General features: G+C 39.8%; 1 protein-coding gene across 2 annotated transcripts in view; it reads left to right on the top strand.

The window, feature by feature from the left end:
- Positions 1-11696, top strand: part of ssp6 (short spindle 6) — a 59942-nt gene extending 48246 nt beyond the window's left edge. For both annotated transcript variants that reach the window (XM_070095489.1, XM_070095490.1), the window contains exons 2-5: positions 4670-4789; positions 5652-5754; positions 7765-7892; positions 8485-11696. In XM_070095489.1, the coding sequence (XP_069951590.1) occupies positions 4670-4789; positions 5652-5754; positions 7765-7892; positions 8485-11694 (3561 nt within the window). In that variant the 3' untranslated portion in view covers positions 11695-11696. The remainder of the gene's footprint in view (positions 1-4669; positions 4790-5651; positions 5755-7764; positions 7893-8484) is intronic.
- Positions 11697-19251: the final 7555 nt, after the last annotated feature.

The following is a 19251-nucleotide window of genomic DNA, read 5'->3' as shown; positions in this document are numbered from 1 at the left end:
GTGTGTGTGTGTGTGTGTGTGTGTGTGTGTGTGTGTGTGTGTGTGTGTGTGTGTGTGTGTGTGTGAGGGGAAAAGAAAAACGAAAAAGAACCCTTTTCTTGTAAAGATTGTTGAATGGCCTGTTAGTGCAATCAGACTGTCAGTTTTAAAACTTCCTGCATTGTTTCCACCACCATTCAAGACCACCACACCAGCAACCACCACCACCATTCAAGACCACCACACCAGCAACCACCACCACCATTCAAGACCACCACACCATTAACCACCACCACCATTCAAGACCACCACACCAGCAACCACCATCACCATTCAAGACCACCACACCAGCAACCACCACCACCATTCAAGGCCACTACACCAGCAACCACCACCACCATTCAAGACCACCACACCAGCAACCACCACCACCATTCAAGGCCACTACACCAGCAACCACCACCACCATTCAAGACCACCACACCAGCAACCACCACCACCATTCAAGACCACCACACCAGCAACCACCATCACCATTCAAGACCACCACACCAGCAACCACCACCACCATTCAAGGCCACTACACCAGCAACCACCACCACCATTCAAGACCACCACACCAGCAACCACCACCACCATTCAAGACCACCACACCAGCAACCACCACCACCATTCAAGACCACCACACCAGCAACCACCATCACCATTCAAGACCACCACACCAGCAACCACCACCACCATTCAAGGCCACTACACCAGCAACCACCATCACCATTCAAGACCACCACACCAGCAACCACCACCACCATTCAAGACCACCACACCAGCAACCACCACCACCATTCAAGACCACCACACCAGCAACCACCACTTAACCTGTCCACGACTTAAAAAGTATTGCATCATAAAATATCTTTGGAGCGGAAAGCCTGGTTATTGGGTAATCTTCCCTAATTGAGGTTCCTTGATGCCAGCTAGAGGCTCTTGATCCAAGAAATTGGACTTGACCCCTCCTTCCTTGGATCTAACCTGATTCCATCTCAATCTCCAGGTATTGCATTACTATGGGTTTAGCGCTTCCACTCAAATAATAGTAATAATTATAATAATTTAATCTCACATGTAGCAGAGTATAGAGGTACCTCTCCCTGCTCTATGAGCTCATCAGACCTCTTCTTTAAAGCTGTGTATGGATCCTGCCTCCACTACATCACTCTCCAGATTGTTCCACTTCCTGACAACTCTTTGACTGAAGAAATACTTCCTAACATCCCTGTGACTCATCTGAGTTTTCAACTTCTAGCTGTGACCCCTTGTTGCTGTGTCCCATCTCTGAAACATTCTGTCTCTATAAACCTCGTCAGTTCCTCTCAATATCTTATATGTCGTTATCATGTTCCCACTATCCCTCCTGTCGTCCAGTGTCGTCAGGTTATTTCCCCTAACCTCTCCTCGTAGGACATACCCCTTAGCTCCGGGACTAGTCTTGTTGCAAACTTTCGCTGATTTCTTGATGTGTTTGGTCAGGTGTGGATTCCATACAGGTGCTGCATACTCTTAATATGGGCCTGTTGTACACAGTGGACAGTGTCTTGATTGATTCCTTACTTAGATGTCAAAACGCTATTCTTAGGTTTACCAGGCTCCCATATGCTGTAGTAGTTATTTGGCTGATGTGCGCCTCAGATGTGCTCGGCATGATGCTCACCCCTAAGAGCCTTTTCCTTGAGTGAGTTTTGCAGCCTTTGACCTCCTAGTCTTCTTTGTCCATCCCCAAACTTCATGACTTTACACTTGCTGGGGTTAAACTCCAGGAGCCATTTGTCGGACCAGGCTTGCAGCCTGTCCAGATCTCCTTGTAGGCTTACCTGATCCTTACCTGTGTGTGTGTGTGAGAGAGGGAGGGAGGGAGGGAGGGTGAGTGGGTGGGTGGGTGGGTGGGTGGGTGGGTGGGTGGGTGGGTGGGTGGGTGGGTGGGTGGGAGGGAGGGAGGGAGGGTGGGTGGGAGGGAGGGTGGGTGGGAGGGAGGGAGGGTGGGAGGTAGGGTGGGAGGGAGGGAGGAAGAAGCTGCCTGATCCTCTGGGTGGCACATAAACTGGGTTATAACATTAAGTCAGCTGTGACCTAAGGAGACGTGTAGTGTTCTATTCTCTCATGTATTACACTCTCCTGTACATGTATCAAACTTATATCATCATTATTTTTTTTTACCACACTGGCCATCTCCCAAGGTAGAATGACCCCCCAAAAAGGAAATATTCACTATCATTCAGTCAGTGGCTATCTTCCCAGAAATGCAGGGAGGTCAAAACTCGAATAATCCTCCAAACTGTAACATCCCCACCCATCCTTCAGATTGACAGCACTGAAATTCCCACCTCCAGGACTCAAGTCTGATTACCAGACAAGCCAGGCTCTAGGAGTAGAAAAATTCTCAGAACTCATCAAAGTAACCGGTTACCTTGCTTACATTCCAGTATCATCCGTCAAATCACTAAAAAAGAAAACTTTAATCTCTGCTGACTCCAGTCTAAAAAAAAAATCATGAACGTCTGCTGGATATTCAAGCCCCCAACCACTTAAAACCTTTTTAAAATTCTCCTTTATTCCCTTCCTGGGGTACCCCCTACCCCATCCTTCCTTCCTTTCACCCCAAATTTATATAACATTTTATTGTCCTGTTCTACTGCGCTTTTTCTGAATGCCCAAATCAATTAACAGCCACTTCTTTGCTCTCTGAATAATACCTCACACTGTCTTCTAATTTCCGTGTTCCGAATTCTTTGCATAATATTTACACCACAAGTTGCTCTCAAACATATCTGCACTGCTTCCAGCCTCCTCCTCACTGCAATGTTTAAAGCCCATTCCTAACACCCATAGAAAAAGATGAATGGTTCAGAGAACCGACATGTTGATAAATTAGACACATGTGCAACTCTTGGGTATCTTTATTGAGGAAACGTTTCGCCACACAGTGGCTTCATCAGTCCATACAAAGGAGAATCTTGAAGAATAGGAGGAGAATGAGGTAATCAGTCCCTCAACCTTGAGTCGATGTGGTCAGTCCATCAATCTTGAATAGAATACGGCATACGTGCTGAGAAGGAGCTTATATACCGTTGGCAGGAGAGGTGAAGCAGTCAGAGGCAGTGTAACACTTATTCAATGTTGAAGTAGGTCGTGCCCAAGAATTAGGCAAGCGAAGAATTCCCAAGTATTAAGATCCCAAGAAGATGCAGTGTCTGACAGCTTTGTAGATGAATGGTTCAGAGAACCGACATGTTGATAAATTAGACACATGTGCAACTCTTGGGTATCTTTATTGAGGAAACGTTTCGCCACACAGTGGCTTCATCAGTCCATACAAAGGAGAATCTTGAAGAATAGGAGGAGAATGAGGTAATCAATCCCTCAACCTTGAGTCGATGTGGTCAGTCCATCAATCTTGAATAGAATACGGCATACGTGCTGAGAAGGAGCTTATATACCGTTGGCAGGAGAGGTGAAGCAGTCAGGGAATTCTTCGCTTGCCTAATTCTTGGGCACGACCTACTTCAACATTGAATAAGTGTTACACTGCCTCTGACTGCTTCACCTCTCCTGCCAAAGGTATATAAGCTCCTTCTCAGCACGTATGCCGTATTCTATTCAAGATTGATGGACTGACCACATCGACTCAAGGTTGAGGGACTGATTACCTCATTCTCCTCCTATTCTTCAAGATTCTCCTTTGTATGGACTGATGAAGCCACTGTGTGGCGAAACGTTTCCTCAATAAAGATACCCAAGAGTTGCACATGTGTCTAATTTATCAACATAGAAAAAGAGTTGGTATTACTGTACTCTGGTATGTGCATAACTGTTTTCTCCTTCATATGTAAAATTCTCTCCACAAATGCCTCCACACTCGGTCTACTTTTTTTCCTTCATATAGTCTATAGTTCACCTAGTCTGCTGACACAATTTAATCAATATTACTTTTTTTTTTTTCAACAAGTTGGCCGTCTCCATATCCACAGATTCGGCTTGTGCAGTTTCAGTTATCCGCAGTTTGCCATGGCCCGAAAATAACCCTTAAATTTGCTTAATAATGGCCCCAGAGCACAAATGTAGTGATGGTGGCAGTTCTTCAAAGCCTACAAGAAGCCGTGAAGTGCTTCCCATTAGTGAAAAAGTGCATAATTTATCAATGAAACTTTGTCATAGGCATGTACGTATGTAAATGAAAAAAATGACATACTGTATACTGTAAGGTTCACTACTATCTGCAGTTTCAGGTATCCACAGTAGATCTTGGAACATATCCCCCATGGATACGGGGGACTACTGTATTCACATGAAGCTCTAAACTCATATTGGTCATTCAGCAATGGAACATATAATGATGTTAGTGACCTTTAATTACTGGTAATCATTTTTACTGATGAAACAAGAGATCGTTCAATATTTTGTGCTAGGTGTGCTGGTCTTTTCTTTCTGTTTCATTTATGAGCAGGAAAATCTTACAAACCTTTAATAACATTCATTGTAGACTTACCTTTACTTTTCAGTATGTTTCTTAATAGTTCTTATTCCTGTAACATTTTCCTTCCACTCTAAGAAGCTTGGTCTAAGACCTGGCTGCTGGAATGATTTGTATTTGTAACAACCTGTAGCAACGTATATATAGTAATGTTGTCTCCTGCAGACGCAGATATTGGAGCGCATGGTTGGTGACCGTGTGTGTGTTACCCGACCTGAAGAGGACCGCCGGAGAAGGACCATCATCGTTGAGAAGGAGAACAATTCCTTTGGTTTCACCATCCAGGTGAGAGGGTGTTCTCAGCCACTTGTTGTTATGTAGGTTTTAGCAGCTCAAGATCTTCTTCTGGGCCTTGCATCATGGATTAGATTTTTAAGGGATTCTAAATGTTGAGTTAAGTGTCTTCCAGGAACCTGGATATTTTAGGTGCTTTGGGGAAGAGGTTTAGAATGCACGTGAAAAATATTTCCAAGCTGGGAGGTGTATAGTGTAAATAAATGCCTATTTTAAATTTAAACATATATGTACTGTACATAATAGATGTAAATTAATTTATTTCTGTATTTTCTAATAAAATGTATACACACTATTATCCTGGAATTACATTAAATAGTCATAGAATGGGAGATAAATTGAACATACAATGTTCAATTTTCAGGGAGCTGAGGGGCCAAAAAAAGCAAAAGGCTGAATAAAGACAATAATGGATTTCATTATACTGCAGTTGTTTTTATTCATCTTGTCAGTATTTTATATCATTTCTCTCCAAAGAAATGCATTTGGCTTAAGAGAGATTTTTCTGAAATCTTGGTGAATGATTTAGAATAGGGAATAAGAAGTAGGGTTTTGACATAGCCACAAGGTCTAACTCTAACTTTTCTCCTCCTCAGCTATGGGTAACTCCACTCCTCCACAGAGCTATAACAGATACAGTCTCCACTTTACCTCCACAGAGCTATAGCAAATATTAAATCCACATAGCTATGATAAGCACAAACTCCAATCCTCTACTGTTATAACACTAACTCCACTTCTTCACATAATTTTTGCATACTAAATATGAATTCCACTCATCCACAAAGCTATAACAAGAACTAACTCCACTCTTTAGAAGTCCTATAAGACTAACTCCACTTCTCTTTCACAGAGCTATGGGATCCACTATAAGAAGGATGGTGAAATAGAGGTAATCACTTATGTAGACTTCGTGGAATATTCAGGACCTGCCTTCAGAGCTGGCATGAGGCAAGGTATGTAACATCCCTACTTTGAACTCACTGTTATTATGTTCATGGGAAAACACAACATCTGCAGGGGTCATACACTGTCTGGGCAGTGGGAGGTAATCAGATGTCCAAGGGAGGGAATGGTAGCTCCAATTCTTCGGATCAAGAAACCTTCAGTGGCTTCAGGTCACATGCTGTCCCACTCAATGGAGCTTCAGGTCATTAGACCAATGCCTTCCACAGGATTATGCACATCGTAAGATATTGCAAGGTCTCTATCCCCTACAAAATCAAAAGGACACCACAGAGCAGTGCCCTAAGCTCAGGTGTATCTCACAGGCCCGTTTAAAGAAAGACTGTAATGTATGACACATTCATAGTATATACACAAGGAAAACTATGGGATAAAATTGTTCACAGACCTATAAATTTAACATTTTAGTTTGTAGATGAATGGTTCAGAGAACCGACATGTTGATAAATTAGACACATGTGCAACTCTTGGGTATCTTTATTGAGGAAACGTTTCGCCACACAGTGGCTTCATCAGTCCATACAAAGGAGAATCTTGAAGAACAGGAGGAGAATGAGGTAATCAGTCCCTCAACCTTGAGTCGATGTGGTCAGTCCATCAATCTTGAATGGATGGACTGACCACATCGACTCAAGGTTGAGGGACTGATTACCTCATTCTCCTCCTGTTCTTCAAGATTCTCCTTTGTATGGACTGATGAAGCCACTGTGTGGCGAAACGTTTCCTCAATAAAGATACCCAAGAGTTGCACATGTGTCTAATTTATCAACATTTTAGTTAATTGTTTTGGCTTTTTATAAACTTGGTTTTCTATAGTTGTATTTTTCCTATGCTATTCACTTTTATTAAGGGATCATTTAACCCCTTCAGGGTCCAAGGCCCAAATCTGAAGTGGTGCCCCAGTGTCCAAGAATTTAAAAAAAAAAAATTATTTTTTCTTATGAAATGGTAGAGAATCTTTTTGTGAAGGTAATAAAACAAAAAGTACGAAATTTGATGGAAAATTGACGAAATTATGCTCTCGCGAATTTTGATGTCAGCGATATTTACGAATCGGCGATTTTGCCGACTTTGACTCCCATTTTAGGCCAATTACTTTATTCCAGTCAACCAAATTCTTAACTATTTCACTAGTATTACTTCTATTCTATCGATTGAGCACAAGAAATCGCCAAGTCAACTGTTTCAACTACAAATTAAAGTGATCGGAAATTGTTAATTTGGCCAATTTAACACAAAGTTCAAAATATTCAAATTTCAAAATAGGGTCCAGAATAAACAATGTAGGTATTCCTGGAACTAAACTAACATTTCCTCTGTTCATTAGTTATGTTTTGAGGCTTTACAAATAAATTCCATTTTGATTTTTTATTCACATAATGAATTTTTATTCACACCAAAAAATAGAAGATTTACTGTTATGCAATACTGTAATAATTGTATAAATATCATCACCATATTTGTGAATGCATATTAGACCCTCTAGCTGGCGTGTATTAGACGTGTGAGGTCGTTTGTTTACTCTTGAATATCGGCAAAAATTTAACATTTCTGCTACTTTGAGCTCAGTTTCAAGCCATTTCCAGTGCTGAAACCAATCAAAATTATCTCTATTTCTGTAATATGTCTTCCATTCTATCAAATGAGACCAAGAAATCGCAAATAGATCTATAAAAAACATAAGAAAAAACACTACAAAGTCGCTGTTTTAATCGAAAAATCATGATTACAGTTTTTTCTCTCATTATACACAGCGTGCTGTAGGATCTGTTCTATGTGGTGCACACATACCACATAGATGTATTCTCTCATATCTAGGCCCAAATGTACCATTCACAGTTTATCAGAGTGAGCTGAGCTCATGACGTAGATCTACGGTTTGGACCCTGAACGTAAAGCCGTAGATCTACGGGACGGACCCTCAAAGGGTTAATAGAGTAATGATAAATATTTATTTTCCATAACATTAGTTTACTTATGCTTATTTTAAATATCCACAGGAGATGTCATTCTATCCATTAATGGACATGATATGGAGAAAGCTGATCACAAAGCCTTGGTCAACTTCATCCAGGGTTGTGGTGACAGGATGCGTATGGTGGTCCTCTTTGAGGACTGTGTCCACAAGGTAACTTCTCTGATTACTACTTCAATTATCAAGCTATTTTTATAAGGTGAAATATTCATCTTTTCATTTTTACAAGTGTGGCATAGTGCAGGAGTCACAAATGGATGATTTTCGGATGACAGCACACTGTGAGCATGTTCCATCTGATTCCCTCTTGCTTGACTTGCTGAATAATGTTGAATATAGGAAATGAAAGGCCTCATTCTCTTTGCTGTACCCCTGTGGTGTTGTATGCATTCTGTAGTATAAAGTAGCCAGATGTGGTATAGGTCAATAACTTGCAAATGAGTTACATATCTGGTGTTTTAGCTTAGAAATGAAAAATAGTGATCGATAACTAAAATTTACTCCAAAATACTTGAGAGAACATGCAATACATGTAAGTGTAGCCCCGGTTAGGGCACCAAAATATTTAAGAGAAAGTGCAATACATATAAATGTGGCCCCAGTTAAGGTAAAAACTATCAAGTAAGTGTTTCTGGTCTCAACTTACATTTCATTTTATTCTCTTCAATAATATGGTCTGCAACAAAATCCATATGATGAAAGTATGTTTATGGCAGTTATTCATTGTATTTGCCTGTATCATCAGGTGGAACTGCACATGAGGTACATCCAGCTGCAGCGTCTTCTGCAGGAGAAAATGGCTGACCTGGAGCGCTTGTGTCATCAGGAGAAGTCACTGCTAGCTGGTAAGTTGGCAACTTCCCCAGTGCGTCACGCCTTCAACATCGCTCACGCCCGCTTGATGGATTGGCTGAGGGCACAACGCCGGCTTCTCCCGCCTCCCCGGGACCTCACCTGCCTCATCCCAGTTTCACTCTCCACTTCCACCACTACCTCCACCCTTCATACACAGACTGCTGCTGCCCACCACTCCCATTCTGCTGCAGCTCACCGCCACCACCCAGGTGTCCCACACAGTTGCAAGCACTCAGCAGGAGTCTCCATGCATGGCCACATACACCACACTTCCAGCCTCACCTACCAGGAGGATGACCCCATTTCAGAAGACAGTGGGCGGAGATATTCCCGAAGAATGAGTGGCAGGTCCTCACCACAAGTACAAGACAACAAAAGTCAAACTTCCATTGTTAAGGCACAAAGTGAAATTAGGAATGTAGAGAAGATTTCATCACCCTCTTGCACAGTAGCCTCTCCTACAGATTCTGTTCACCATAAAGATAGTAGTGTGTATAGCTTCATGAGCTGGAACGCAAGTACTTACTCTGATATTAGTATTAATCCTCGTCTTACACACAGTCAGGTTGCTAGTTGTAGGGTTCCATGGGGCTCAGATAGACTTTATGCAAATGCATCTAGTGACTTTCATAGCTTGCCTTGTGGAGGAGGGCCCATGTATCCCATTGCATCACCACAGCCTTCCAGTGGCTGTGGTGATCCAATGTGTTCCGCAAGCCATTCTCTTATGTTTGGTTCTGAGTGGAAACAGCAGATGTTAGGTAATAAGGAAACTGGGGATAATAGGAAAATGGTAGAGGATAAAGAAGGTAAAGGTTTCCATAGTCACCGCCGAGCTCTCAGTGCAGAGGCCTGGAGATATCCTCGGGACAGGGAAAGCTGGCATGAGGGAGAAATAAACAAGTACAGAAAAAATCAGGCTGCTTTAGATGCTCCTTATGGTAGTGACTCTGTCTCACAAGATGGGACACTTCTAGCTAAATCCAAAAGCATTGGCCCCAAAAGAGGAAGCTTTAGTAGGAAAGATAGCTTTAAACAATTAAGTCGACAGAACAGCAAAAGTGGGAGACCTGAAATTCCCAAAAAGAATTCTCCAACAATGGAAGATGTAAGCAGGAAAATGAAGCCACCCTTTAAGATGAGTAAAGCATATTCCATATCATGTATGCCAGGTGACCACTGCCTCGCTTATGACTCTGTAATTAAAGAGTTTAAAACATCTGTTACTCATGAAACTAAGAAGGAAGAAGAACCTAAATCTCCATTTGAAAAGATGAGTCTTAGTGGTCTAGAAACATATGATCGTAGTCCAAAACATTCACACGGTCCTAAACAGGCATCCATATTTAATTATTCCACATCAAGTTTACCACATCGTAGGAATTCTAGGAGTAAAAAGAAGAGAGAGTCTAGTTCATCACATCGAGTAAAATCTAATTCCCTGGATGAAGACAAGTTAACCAGTATATCTGGCTCTGATGATGGCCAAAAAATTGAGTATGGTTTAGAAGACAATAGGGAATCTAGTTCTGAAGTATCTTCCCATGTCCGACCATCTGAGCTACATCTACATCAGTTTTTATCTTTACCCTACACATCTGGCAGACTTACAACTTCACCCACAGAGAACTCTCCCATGATTGTACGTGGAGGCTCTTTTCATGCCCCCCACAGACCCAGGCAAAACTCTGGGGAAAGGCACTGGAGTCTTTCTAGACCAAAAAAGGGTACTCCTTCAAGCACTCGTGAATCTAGTAGATCAACTCATAGGCAACGCTCGTGTAATTCGCTGTGCGAAAATTCTTTTGAGAAAATAAGAGATGGCCCACAAAAGAAAGCTCCGTCAATCAGTCGTTCCGAGTCTCTTCGGTTATCATCTCAGTCTTTGACTAGTGCTTTTATCACAAGAGAATGTATAAAAGGATCTTGTACTCACAGCATTAAACCACTTCCAACTAACAGGATTCAGATTAAATCAAGTAGTCTTGAGAACAGGCAGGATGTGGGAGATGGATCAAATTCTTTCATAATGAACCGCATAGGTTGTTTTGTTAAAGATGATTTGTCATCCAAGGAGACTTGTGGCAGTCCTGCTACATGGAGAAGAACAGTGAGAGAAGATAGACAAAACCAATCTTCCAGTGAAATGTTTAGTAGAAAACCTGAATGGAGTAGTAATCTTGCAGAGAAGAATAAATGGAAAGGTTCGAGTACAATCCGGCGAGAAGGGGGACATAAGGATGGTGGGAGGGAAATAGAAGGGAGGATTAGCATAACAGCAAATAAGAAGGGTGAGGAAACAAGAGCTTGGCAAACTCAACGAAAAGGGTCATTCAAGTCTTTGTCAAAACAAAAGTCATGTCAACAGGATTCAACACATCATCACTCTGCTAAGCACGAACAGCAACAGCCGGGGCGTAAGAGCCGTCCAGATTCTTTATATTCATGGACTGGAAGCTGTGACCGCTTAAGTTCAGCAACAGATCACTCAGGCAGGACAGTAGTGTCGGCGCGATCACGTTCTCTCTGCACTGATTCATTAGTCACTCCAGCACGTGATGTGCCAAACTCGGCTGGTGATGTGTACCGTTTTGCTCCTCCTCCACAGGAACCCAGAGTAAGATCAGATTCACTGGAAGCTCGCTGGTCATCAGACAACTCTCTCGAGGATCGTCCAAATGATGGACGCACTCCTACTAATTATGATAGCTTATACTCAGAAGTATCCAGTGAATCATCTGTGTATGGCACACCTTTGCCTCGACAATGTTTAGTGCCTCGGGAGGATCGTGGTATTTTATCTGACGATGAAGCCTCTGTTGATCTTGATGCTGCACCACGCCCTCGAAGAAGCCAAGCATCGCGCAGGAGAAAGTCACAAGGCTCTCGAACAAATGATGAAACGCCAGTTGTTGGGGACAGGAATGCCTTTACCCCACCAGCCTCATCATATCCACCCTCTTGGCCAGGCATACCCTCTAGAGCTGCATCCTCTCCTCATGGCTCTTCAAATGGTGAATGGTTTCAGGCTGGGGATGTGAGCCGAACAGTTGGGGCTCTGGCTGATTCCTTATCTGCATATCGTACCAACCTTGTTTAAGCAGATTTATTGGTGTTTTCATTTCAGCATTTAAATTTCAGCCTTATACTTTATAGGATTAATGTTTCTATATGTTTTGAACTGTTCCCTAATTCCTATCACAGTCAGTGCAATGATAGTTTGTTATTAATATAAAAAAGTTCCTGTTAGTTCGAATGATTTACTGAACCTATGTATGGCATGTTAATGTTTCAAGCATGTTTTATCATATGGATTATTATAGATGACCTTATACTGTAGCTCTAGCATGAAGCACAATGATTTAAGCCATTCCATTATTGTCTCATTTAAAGTTTTCAATATTCATAATGCCTATCGTCAATATACAGTATTTGTACCTTTCACTGTAAATAAAATAGTGCACTCCCTAAGCTTGGACATACTATAATACATGAAATTTGCTTTTTTTACGTGTTCAGGAGTTCTTTCACTCATTTTACTGATAGCAGATTTTCTTAATGGATCATTAAAAGGCCTTTTCATCACAAAAAAGCCTCCCTGAACACGTTAAAAGCTTGAACTGAGAACGGTTGATGCCATCATACCATAGCTTGACTCACACTTGCACTTGCACTATACAGTATTCCATTTTCATGGGTAAAAGGTTGAACTGTTGTTCCTGTGTCAATGTGATAGCAGGACTGGTCAGTATGGCAGCAGTTGATCTCAGTGCAACCTAGCACCACATCCTTCAACTCAGATTGACGCTTCATTGCCTGGTATGGTGGTTTCTTCCTCAGCATGGCGGGCCCAGGGTTTCCGCATCCCTCAGCACCCGGTGTCCGGCCGTCAGCCCCAGCACCTGTACCATCACCATCACCACCACCAGCACCACCATCACCACCACCGGCAACTGCTTCCTGCCTCGAGCACCACCTCATCCCCCCTGCCTACATCCTCTAGGGTGCTGCCCCCACCCCTCCAGTACCGCATACCCCCTGCCAGCCCTTGTAGTGCCCAGAACCCTGTAAGGCCTCCACAGGAGCATTGGAGTACCATGTCCTCCAACGCCTCCCAGTCTCGTGCTCCTTCACCTCTTCACCATCACCGCCAGCACCATCACCAGCAACAGTACCTCCAGCTCAACTGTTCCCCTGGTGCTATACGACGGCCAAAAGTATCATCAGAGTGCAGTTCTCCAGCCCAGACTGGCCACACTGCAACAAGTTCAGCACAAAGCGTTGCCCAGCAACAGTGGCAACAGTGTAAACCCCGATCTTGGGATAACTTACTCTCGACACGAGGATTTGGTGGCTATGGGTTTGGATATGGATTTATTGATACAATTCCACCTCGGGGAGCTGGCAGGGGTGATAAGATGCATTCATACAGTACTCACCGACTCAGGGAAGATGACAAGGAAAATATGGTGAGGGGCGGGGGAGGAGTACGACCAGCACCACGCTCCTCAGAAAATCTTGTATCACCTCTGGATGGCTCCTGCTTCTCTTGTGATTGCTTAAACCTTGATCCAGCACCTCTTCACACCTGCCTCTTCTCCAAGCCTAAGAGCACAGAAAGCCTTTTGGCACCACGTTCCCTCCATCCTGCTGCATCCGACTCCAGCTTAGCAGGAGAGTCACAGCACACTAGGCGGCGGTCACGTGCTGCTTCCCTTGCTGACTGTCTTGGCGCCACCAGACACTCCCCGCCTGATCGCGATGAGATGACACATCTGTGACATTGCTTGTGAATTCATTACTTCTGCTTCACCAACACAGTTCTAGAATGAAATAACCTTGAAAGCAAAAAAAAAAAAAAAGAAATATAATTACAATACAGTAGCTTTAAAACTGCAAGAATAAAAATAAAGACACTTCTTTATAATTATGCACCTTTTATAATTCTAAACAGTTTTCTTTCCTCTATTAGACCTCACAATAAATATTTTTATCATAGGGGAATTAGAAAATTACATTTTTTTGTTTATTTTAAAGACTACAGCATTGTACATCACATTGTCGCACAAAGAAAGTCAAGGGTTTTAGTGGCATTATTAGCTCTTGAAAACTTAGGTATGCAGTATATTAGTTTTTTAACAACATAAACCAGATATGCACAAATAACTTGAACATTCTCGTGTTCTGCCTTGCATTATTATATCTAAAAATGTCGCTGTTTTACAGAGAGAGCTTTGTTCGTAATCAAAAGGTCTTGGGCTCATTAATGGTTTCATCACCTTCAAGCATGTTATGTATGACACTTAACAAGAATATTAATGTAGAGAACAGTTCTGACTCTGAAATACACAAAACTTTTATTCCAGACCTGTAATTTTTGGAAACTCTGAAATCAACTGTAAACAGCATCCAGTATCATGTACATATAGTGTTGAATGCTATCTACTAGGAAAAGGTTTACCATAGTAATGCCCATGGTTATTCTAAACATTCAGTTGAGATTTGAACTTTAAGGATAATAAAATGGCAAGATATAATCTTCACATTCCTTACATATTTTAGAAATCACAACTTTGCAAATTTAAAGGCTAAGATATATTACAGTATACTGCAAATCACATACAGATATTTTTATTTTAATATGTAGTAAAATCAATTTGTGTCTATAGGTATTTTTTATTTTAAAATGCAGTAAAATCAATTTATGTCTAATCAATCACATATTCCCTATCTCATTGTTATTGCTGGAGAGTACCTGTTCTCACTCTTTAAAAGTTTGAATTTCTTAAACTTGTTGCATATACAAAAAATCCATTATATATTAAATTCCTCAGTGATAAAAAAAAATGCACAGCATGTAATGTGCACATATGTATTACAATCTTTCGTACTTTTGTTATCACATTTGTAACCCCAGAAGACTAGTCAGCATTAGTTCACCATGATGTTGGTGGATTACAATAAGCAAGAATGTTTCTTTTAAAGATTCTACTTGGATTACAAAAATAAAATGTTTTGATTCCAGTTAAGAGCATTTGTTAGCAGTAGAGATAGGTGTAGAGTGAAATGTGGGTTGAAATTTTACCTGTTCCCCTCACTGCTATGTAAATGTGATGCAGTGTGTGGAGCAGGTGGCATTGAGATAGTTGTCATGTACAAATCAGCAGATTTGTAACAGTTATATAAAATTATTTTGTCATATAGTATAAGTCAACCCTGGAACATCTTTTTGGTAAGGACAAGTGTTGAAATCACAAGGTATCAAGGTAATGCCCTTTCTAGTAAGGACTATTAAGGTTCAGTAATAAGTGTCAAAGATTATGTCCTTTCTAGTAAGGTAAAGTCAACTACAGATGTAGTGTACTATAACAATGTGTCAACGTAATGTCTTCTTTAGTAAGACAACTATTGAACAGTAACAGGGTGTCAAGGTCATGTCCTTTCTCATGAGGTCAGTTATTCAAGTACAGTAACAAGTGTCAAAGATAATGTCCTTTCTAGTAAGGCCAATTACTGAAGTACAGTAACAAGGTGTCAAGATAATATCTTTCTCAGTTATACAAAACGTCAGGCAAAGGGGAAAGTGAAAGATGTCACATATTGTGTTTTTATACAGAGTAATTATTGTTGTACAGTTTTACGGAACACAGTGTCCTAGATTGTTATATATTGAGTCATAGTATATAAATACATTGCCATTAACTTGTGCCAAAGAAACTTCTCAGTAATCGTAGCAGTATTCCAAGTTAATTATGAATGTGGATGAAAGAGGAATAACCACTAACTTGAGCTTGTCTTGCTTCTTCATACTGTGGTTCATTATTACCTGTCAAATTATACTAGCCTGTGTTTGCCTTACTTCATCATACCATGTTACATGAATACTTGTCTAGCTGTATTAACCAGTTTTTTTATGATCCCATGAAAAACCTGAGCTTGTCTTATATTATGCCATGGTACATTATTGCCTCATTCTATTTTCATTTATGTTTCAGATAACATCTTTATGTTTTTATTTTTATAATAATTATCTAAATATTTTGGTAACTAAATTTACCATACAAATAGAACAACTTAACATTTTGGATTTCATAAATTTTCCAATATGATTTGTCCAGCATGAATAAATACTATAAGCAATTTGGTAAGTAAGCATGATTTTTAACTTATATTCATAAAGATAGCATACTTATGAATATACAGTTAAACATCGGCCATTCAGTCTTCCTTGGAAAACTTGTTGATAATGGGCCAATTCCATTAGCTCAAGTGACCTGAGGTGAGGTGACACTAGTTTTTGTAATCACTGCTTAAAACCTATAATACAAATGTCAACTCAATTTACTTAGTTTATCTACGGTGCTTAATTACAAGCATCGGGTATATAGTACTACATAAAGATTTCCTTCGCTATTTTTATGTAAAATTCACTAATTACAGACATATGTCCCATCAGGAATGTAACTACACCTGTACATGTATACTTGCTGGCAACTCTAAAGCACAAACATTGATTTTTTACATATGGATTTAAACAGATTTCTCTATATACATTACTGTACATTATTTTACTGTTAGATTATCATCTCTTATTAAAAGTTAACCAATTATAGCACACCACAATGCCAATAAATGCAGTATTACATAAAGGCAATAAAAGCTCTTGAATAGCGAGTAGAAAATGGAGTAGTCTATAAAGTAGACCATCAAATAATCACGTTTTCATCACTATGTCAATGTTACATGTCTGACATTTTCAGCCAAAGTAAAATACGTACTTATGTTGCTTAGAGTACGAGCTGAAGAGAAACCCTTACCATACTACTTCACAAAGTAATGTGCATGACAATGGAGTAAGGCATGCTGCAATCCCTTCTTCCTTTCCCCTCTCCCTCCCTCTCTTCTTTCCTCACTCCCTCCCTACTTCTCTCCTTTCCTCCCTCCTATTCTTTCCTCACTCCCAACCTCTCTCCTTTCCTCTCTTGCTTCCTACCTCTCCTTTCCTCCCTCCCTCCCCAAAAAATCACCTCTGTGACTCTCGTAAATGGAAAAACCTTAATAACTGTTAATCTACACTCCTAGGGTTATTTAATATGCAGTAGAGTACAACACAATGATGCCACATACTGTAGCTCACTTATTTGTGACAGCAACTGGTGGTTATTTTGATGGTGTAAAGAGCTTCCTTCCTTCTCTCCTTCCCTGGTAGCATTTTAAATTTATTAATAAAGGGTGAATATTAAATTTCCAAACACATGTTAGATACTATGTACCTGATAAAGTGTGAATGTGATTCACTCTGAGCAAACATACATTTTATGTGGTTTCTCACTGAAATCTTCCAAAATTATTATTGAATGTTTAGCCATAATAATACAATTGGCAAATGCCTTCTATTTTTTCCATAATAACCTCCTTTTTACTTTAACTCAAATTCCACAAGTATTTAACAGTTTTTAAATACATTAATCATTCAAAATTAAGAAAAAAGTAATGTTAGGTTCCACTCTACTCAAAACTCGTGTAGTCTTTTTATACATTTGACTTTCTGAATGGAAAGGTGGACACGAGAGAGAGGTTCTAGTCCTGACAGCTTCAAATATGGATTGGTAAACTGCATATGTAGATAAAACTCATTCTACATAATATGTTGTGATAAGCCTCCCTGAGTAGCAAATATTACATATGTGAACTGTCCAAGAAATCCCATGGTTTAAAATATCCATATGGTACTGATGGATATTTAAAATTTAAATACACAGGCCCTCCATTTGATAATTTTCAAAGGTCTCTGAAGTGTTTATTGGTGGACAGAGTCAATATTTTCTAAGTTTTTAAACCTTAAATAAGCAGAAAGATCATTTTTATAATGACAGCAGAATTAAACTCAGGGTCAGTGTCACCTATTGTACGGGAATAAGACATGCACAGTCAAGACATTTATTGAAGGAGACATTTTGCCACTAGTGGCTTGCTTAACCTTCATTGATTCTTATTTAGGAAGAAAATATATTTGTCATAAAAGCTTTGAGACTTTAGGATCTGGATTACAGAATTCAGTATAAGGGGCACAAAGAGATTTGGTAAGTGGTTAGTGGTTGTTCTTCTTATATGGTATGTCTGCCTTATGTGTAAATAAAGCAAACATTTATTGTTTCTAACAATGCTCAAAACAAACTGACATATCATCCATAGAGCCACTGAGAATAAGTATAAAGTTGTAAGTCACTATTTGTTTGTGAAAATGAATTTTTTTTTTTTTTTTTTTTTGCAATATTTCTGTGATCATTTTTTCTTTCTGGTCAGAATAGCAGAACATTATGCAGAGTGCAGTGATTTCTGCACCATTATAGTGAAGATAGTGGTGATGATTATGTATATAGGTATGGAATATTAATTAATTACTTAAGGTCTGTAATCATGAAATTAGATATACTGTACTGTACTGTAGTCAGATGCCTTTGTTGCATTATTATCATGTAATTAGTGAAAATAACAGAAAATATTTCTTTAACAAAATTTCTCTAATTAAATTGATCAAGAGAATCTGATGTGTATTTTCAAACTTACATAAGGTCAACTGTTATTTTGTAATGGTTTTATATTAAGCTGAAGTTCGGTACAGTATTAGGGAGTTAATGTTGATCGTAGGAAATTGTTTATAAGATGTGTTCTTTGACAAAATTAGTTTACATATAACTGCCATAATAATCAAGCCTCCACTGCCGAACTTTTGTGGATGATTGGCTGTATTTAGTTGCACATCTGTTGTCTTAACAATTGAAGGTAAAGAAGAGGCAAGTGGTTTTTACTGTGGTCTTCAAAGAGCTAATTTTGACAAATCAGTAATTGTTTCCACTATTTAGACTGACAAAAACAAGGGGTGAAGCATTCAGGTGTAATCCAAAGAAATTGTTGCCTGGGTTGACCTGGGTTAGATCCCAACATAGATGGAAATGTAAGTAGGTACCTGGCTGTTAACTAACTGTTGTGAATCTCATCCTGCAGGAAATGATCAAAGGACCCCAGTGGAAATAAACCAGACACAGTGGCTTTCTAGGGTTACCCTGGGTTACCAGCCCTCCAGGTTAATAATACAAATAAAATTTTCATGAGATTGTCGATACATAGTATCATAGTAACTGCCGCTGTCACCTGTTGACTGCAGTAAGAGCAGAATGACCTCCACAAGGTAAATCGATGTGACTGGCAGGGTCAAAGTCAGCTGGTTCTGATACTAATTGGTTACAGTAGTTGTAGTTGTAAAAGTGCTGCCTCCAATTGTTAAATATTTTGATACTGAAGGCAATGTATCCTTCGATAACAGTATACAGGTGACTTCAATGTATCATTGTAGTCTTTCAAAACTTATTTTAGATTAAACTACAAAATTGCTGATAAAATTAAGATATATTGTGATCATGTAGATGCTGTATGAGATGATGCTACAGTCATTAAATCTTATGTTATTGTGATGAAAGCTAGAATTGTGCTATGACACATTCGTACCTCTTGCTGAGGCTCTAGTCATCCTCTACAGTTTGTGTATAATTGTCCCATTTCTTAATGTGATTTATTTTAGTAGCATTTTTCAATACATAGAGAAATCATCATAATGTGCAATAACAAAAATGTTTATTTAATCTGCCTTTTGTAG

Source organism: Cherax quadricarinatus, chromosome 50 (genome assembly GCF_038502225.1).
Source record: "Cherax quadricarinatus isolate ZL_2023a chromosome 50, ASM3850222v1, whole genome shotgun sequence".
Lineage (NCBI taxonomy): Eukaryota > Metazoa > Arthropoda > Malacostraca > Decapoda > Parastacidae > Cherax > Cherax quadricarinatus.
This window is presented reverse-complemented; position numbering and strand designations above follow the sequence as displayed.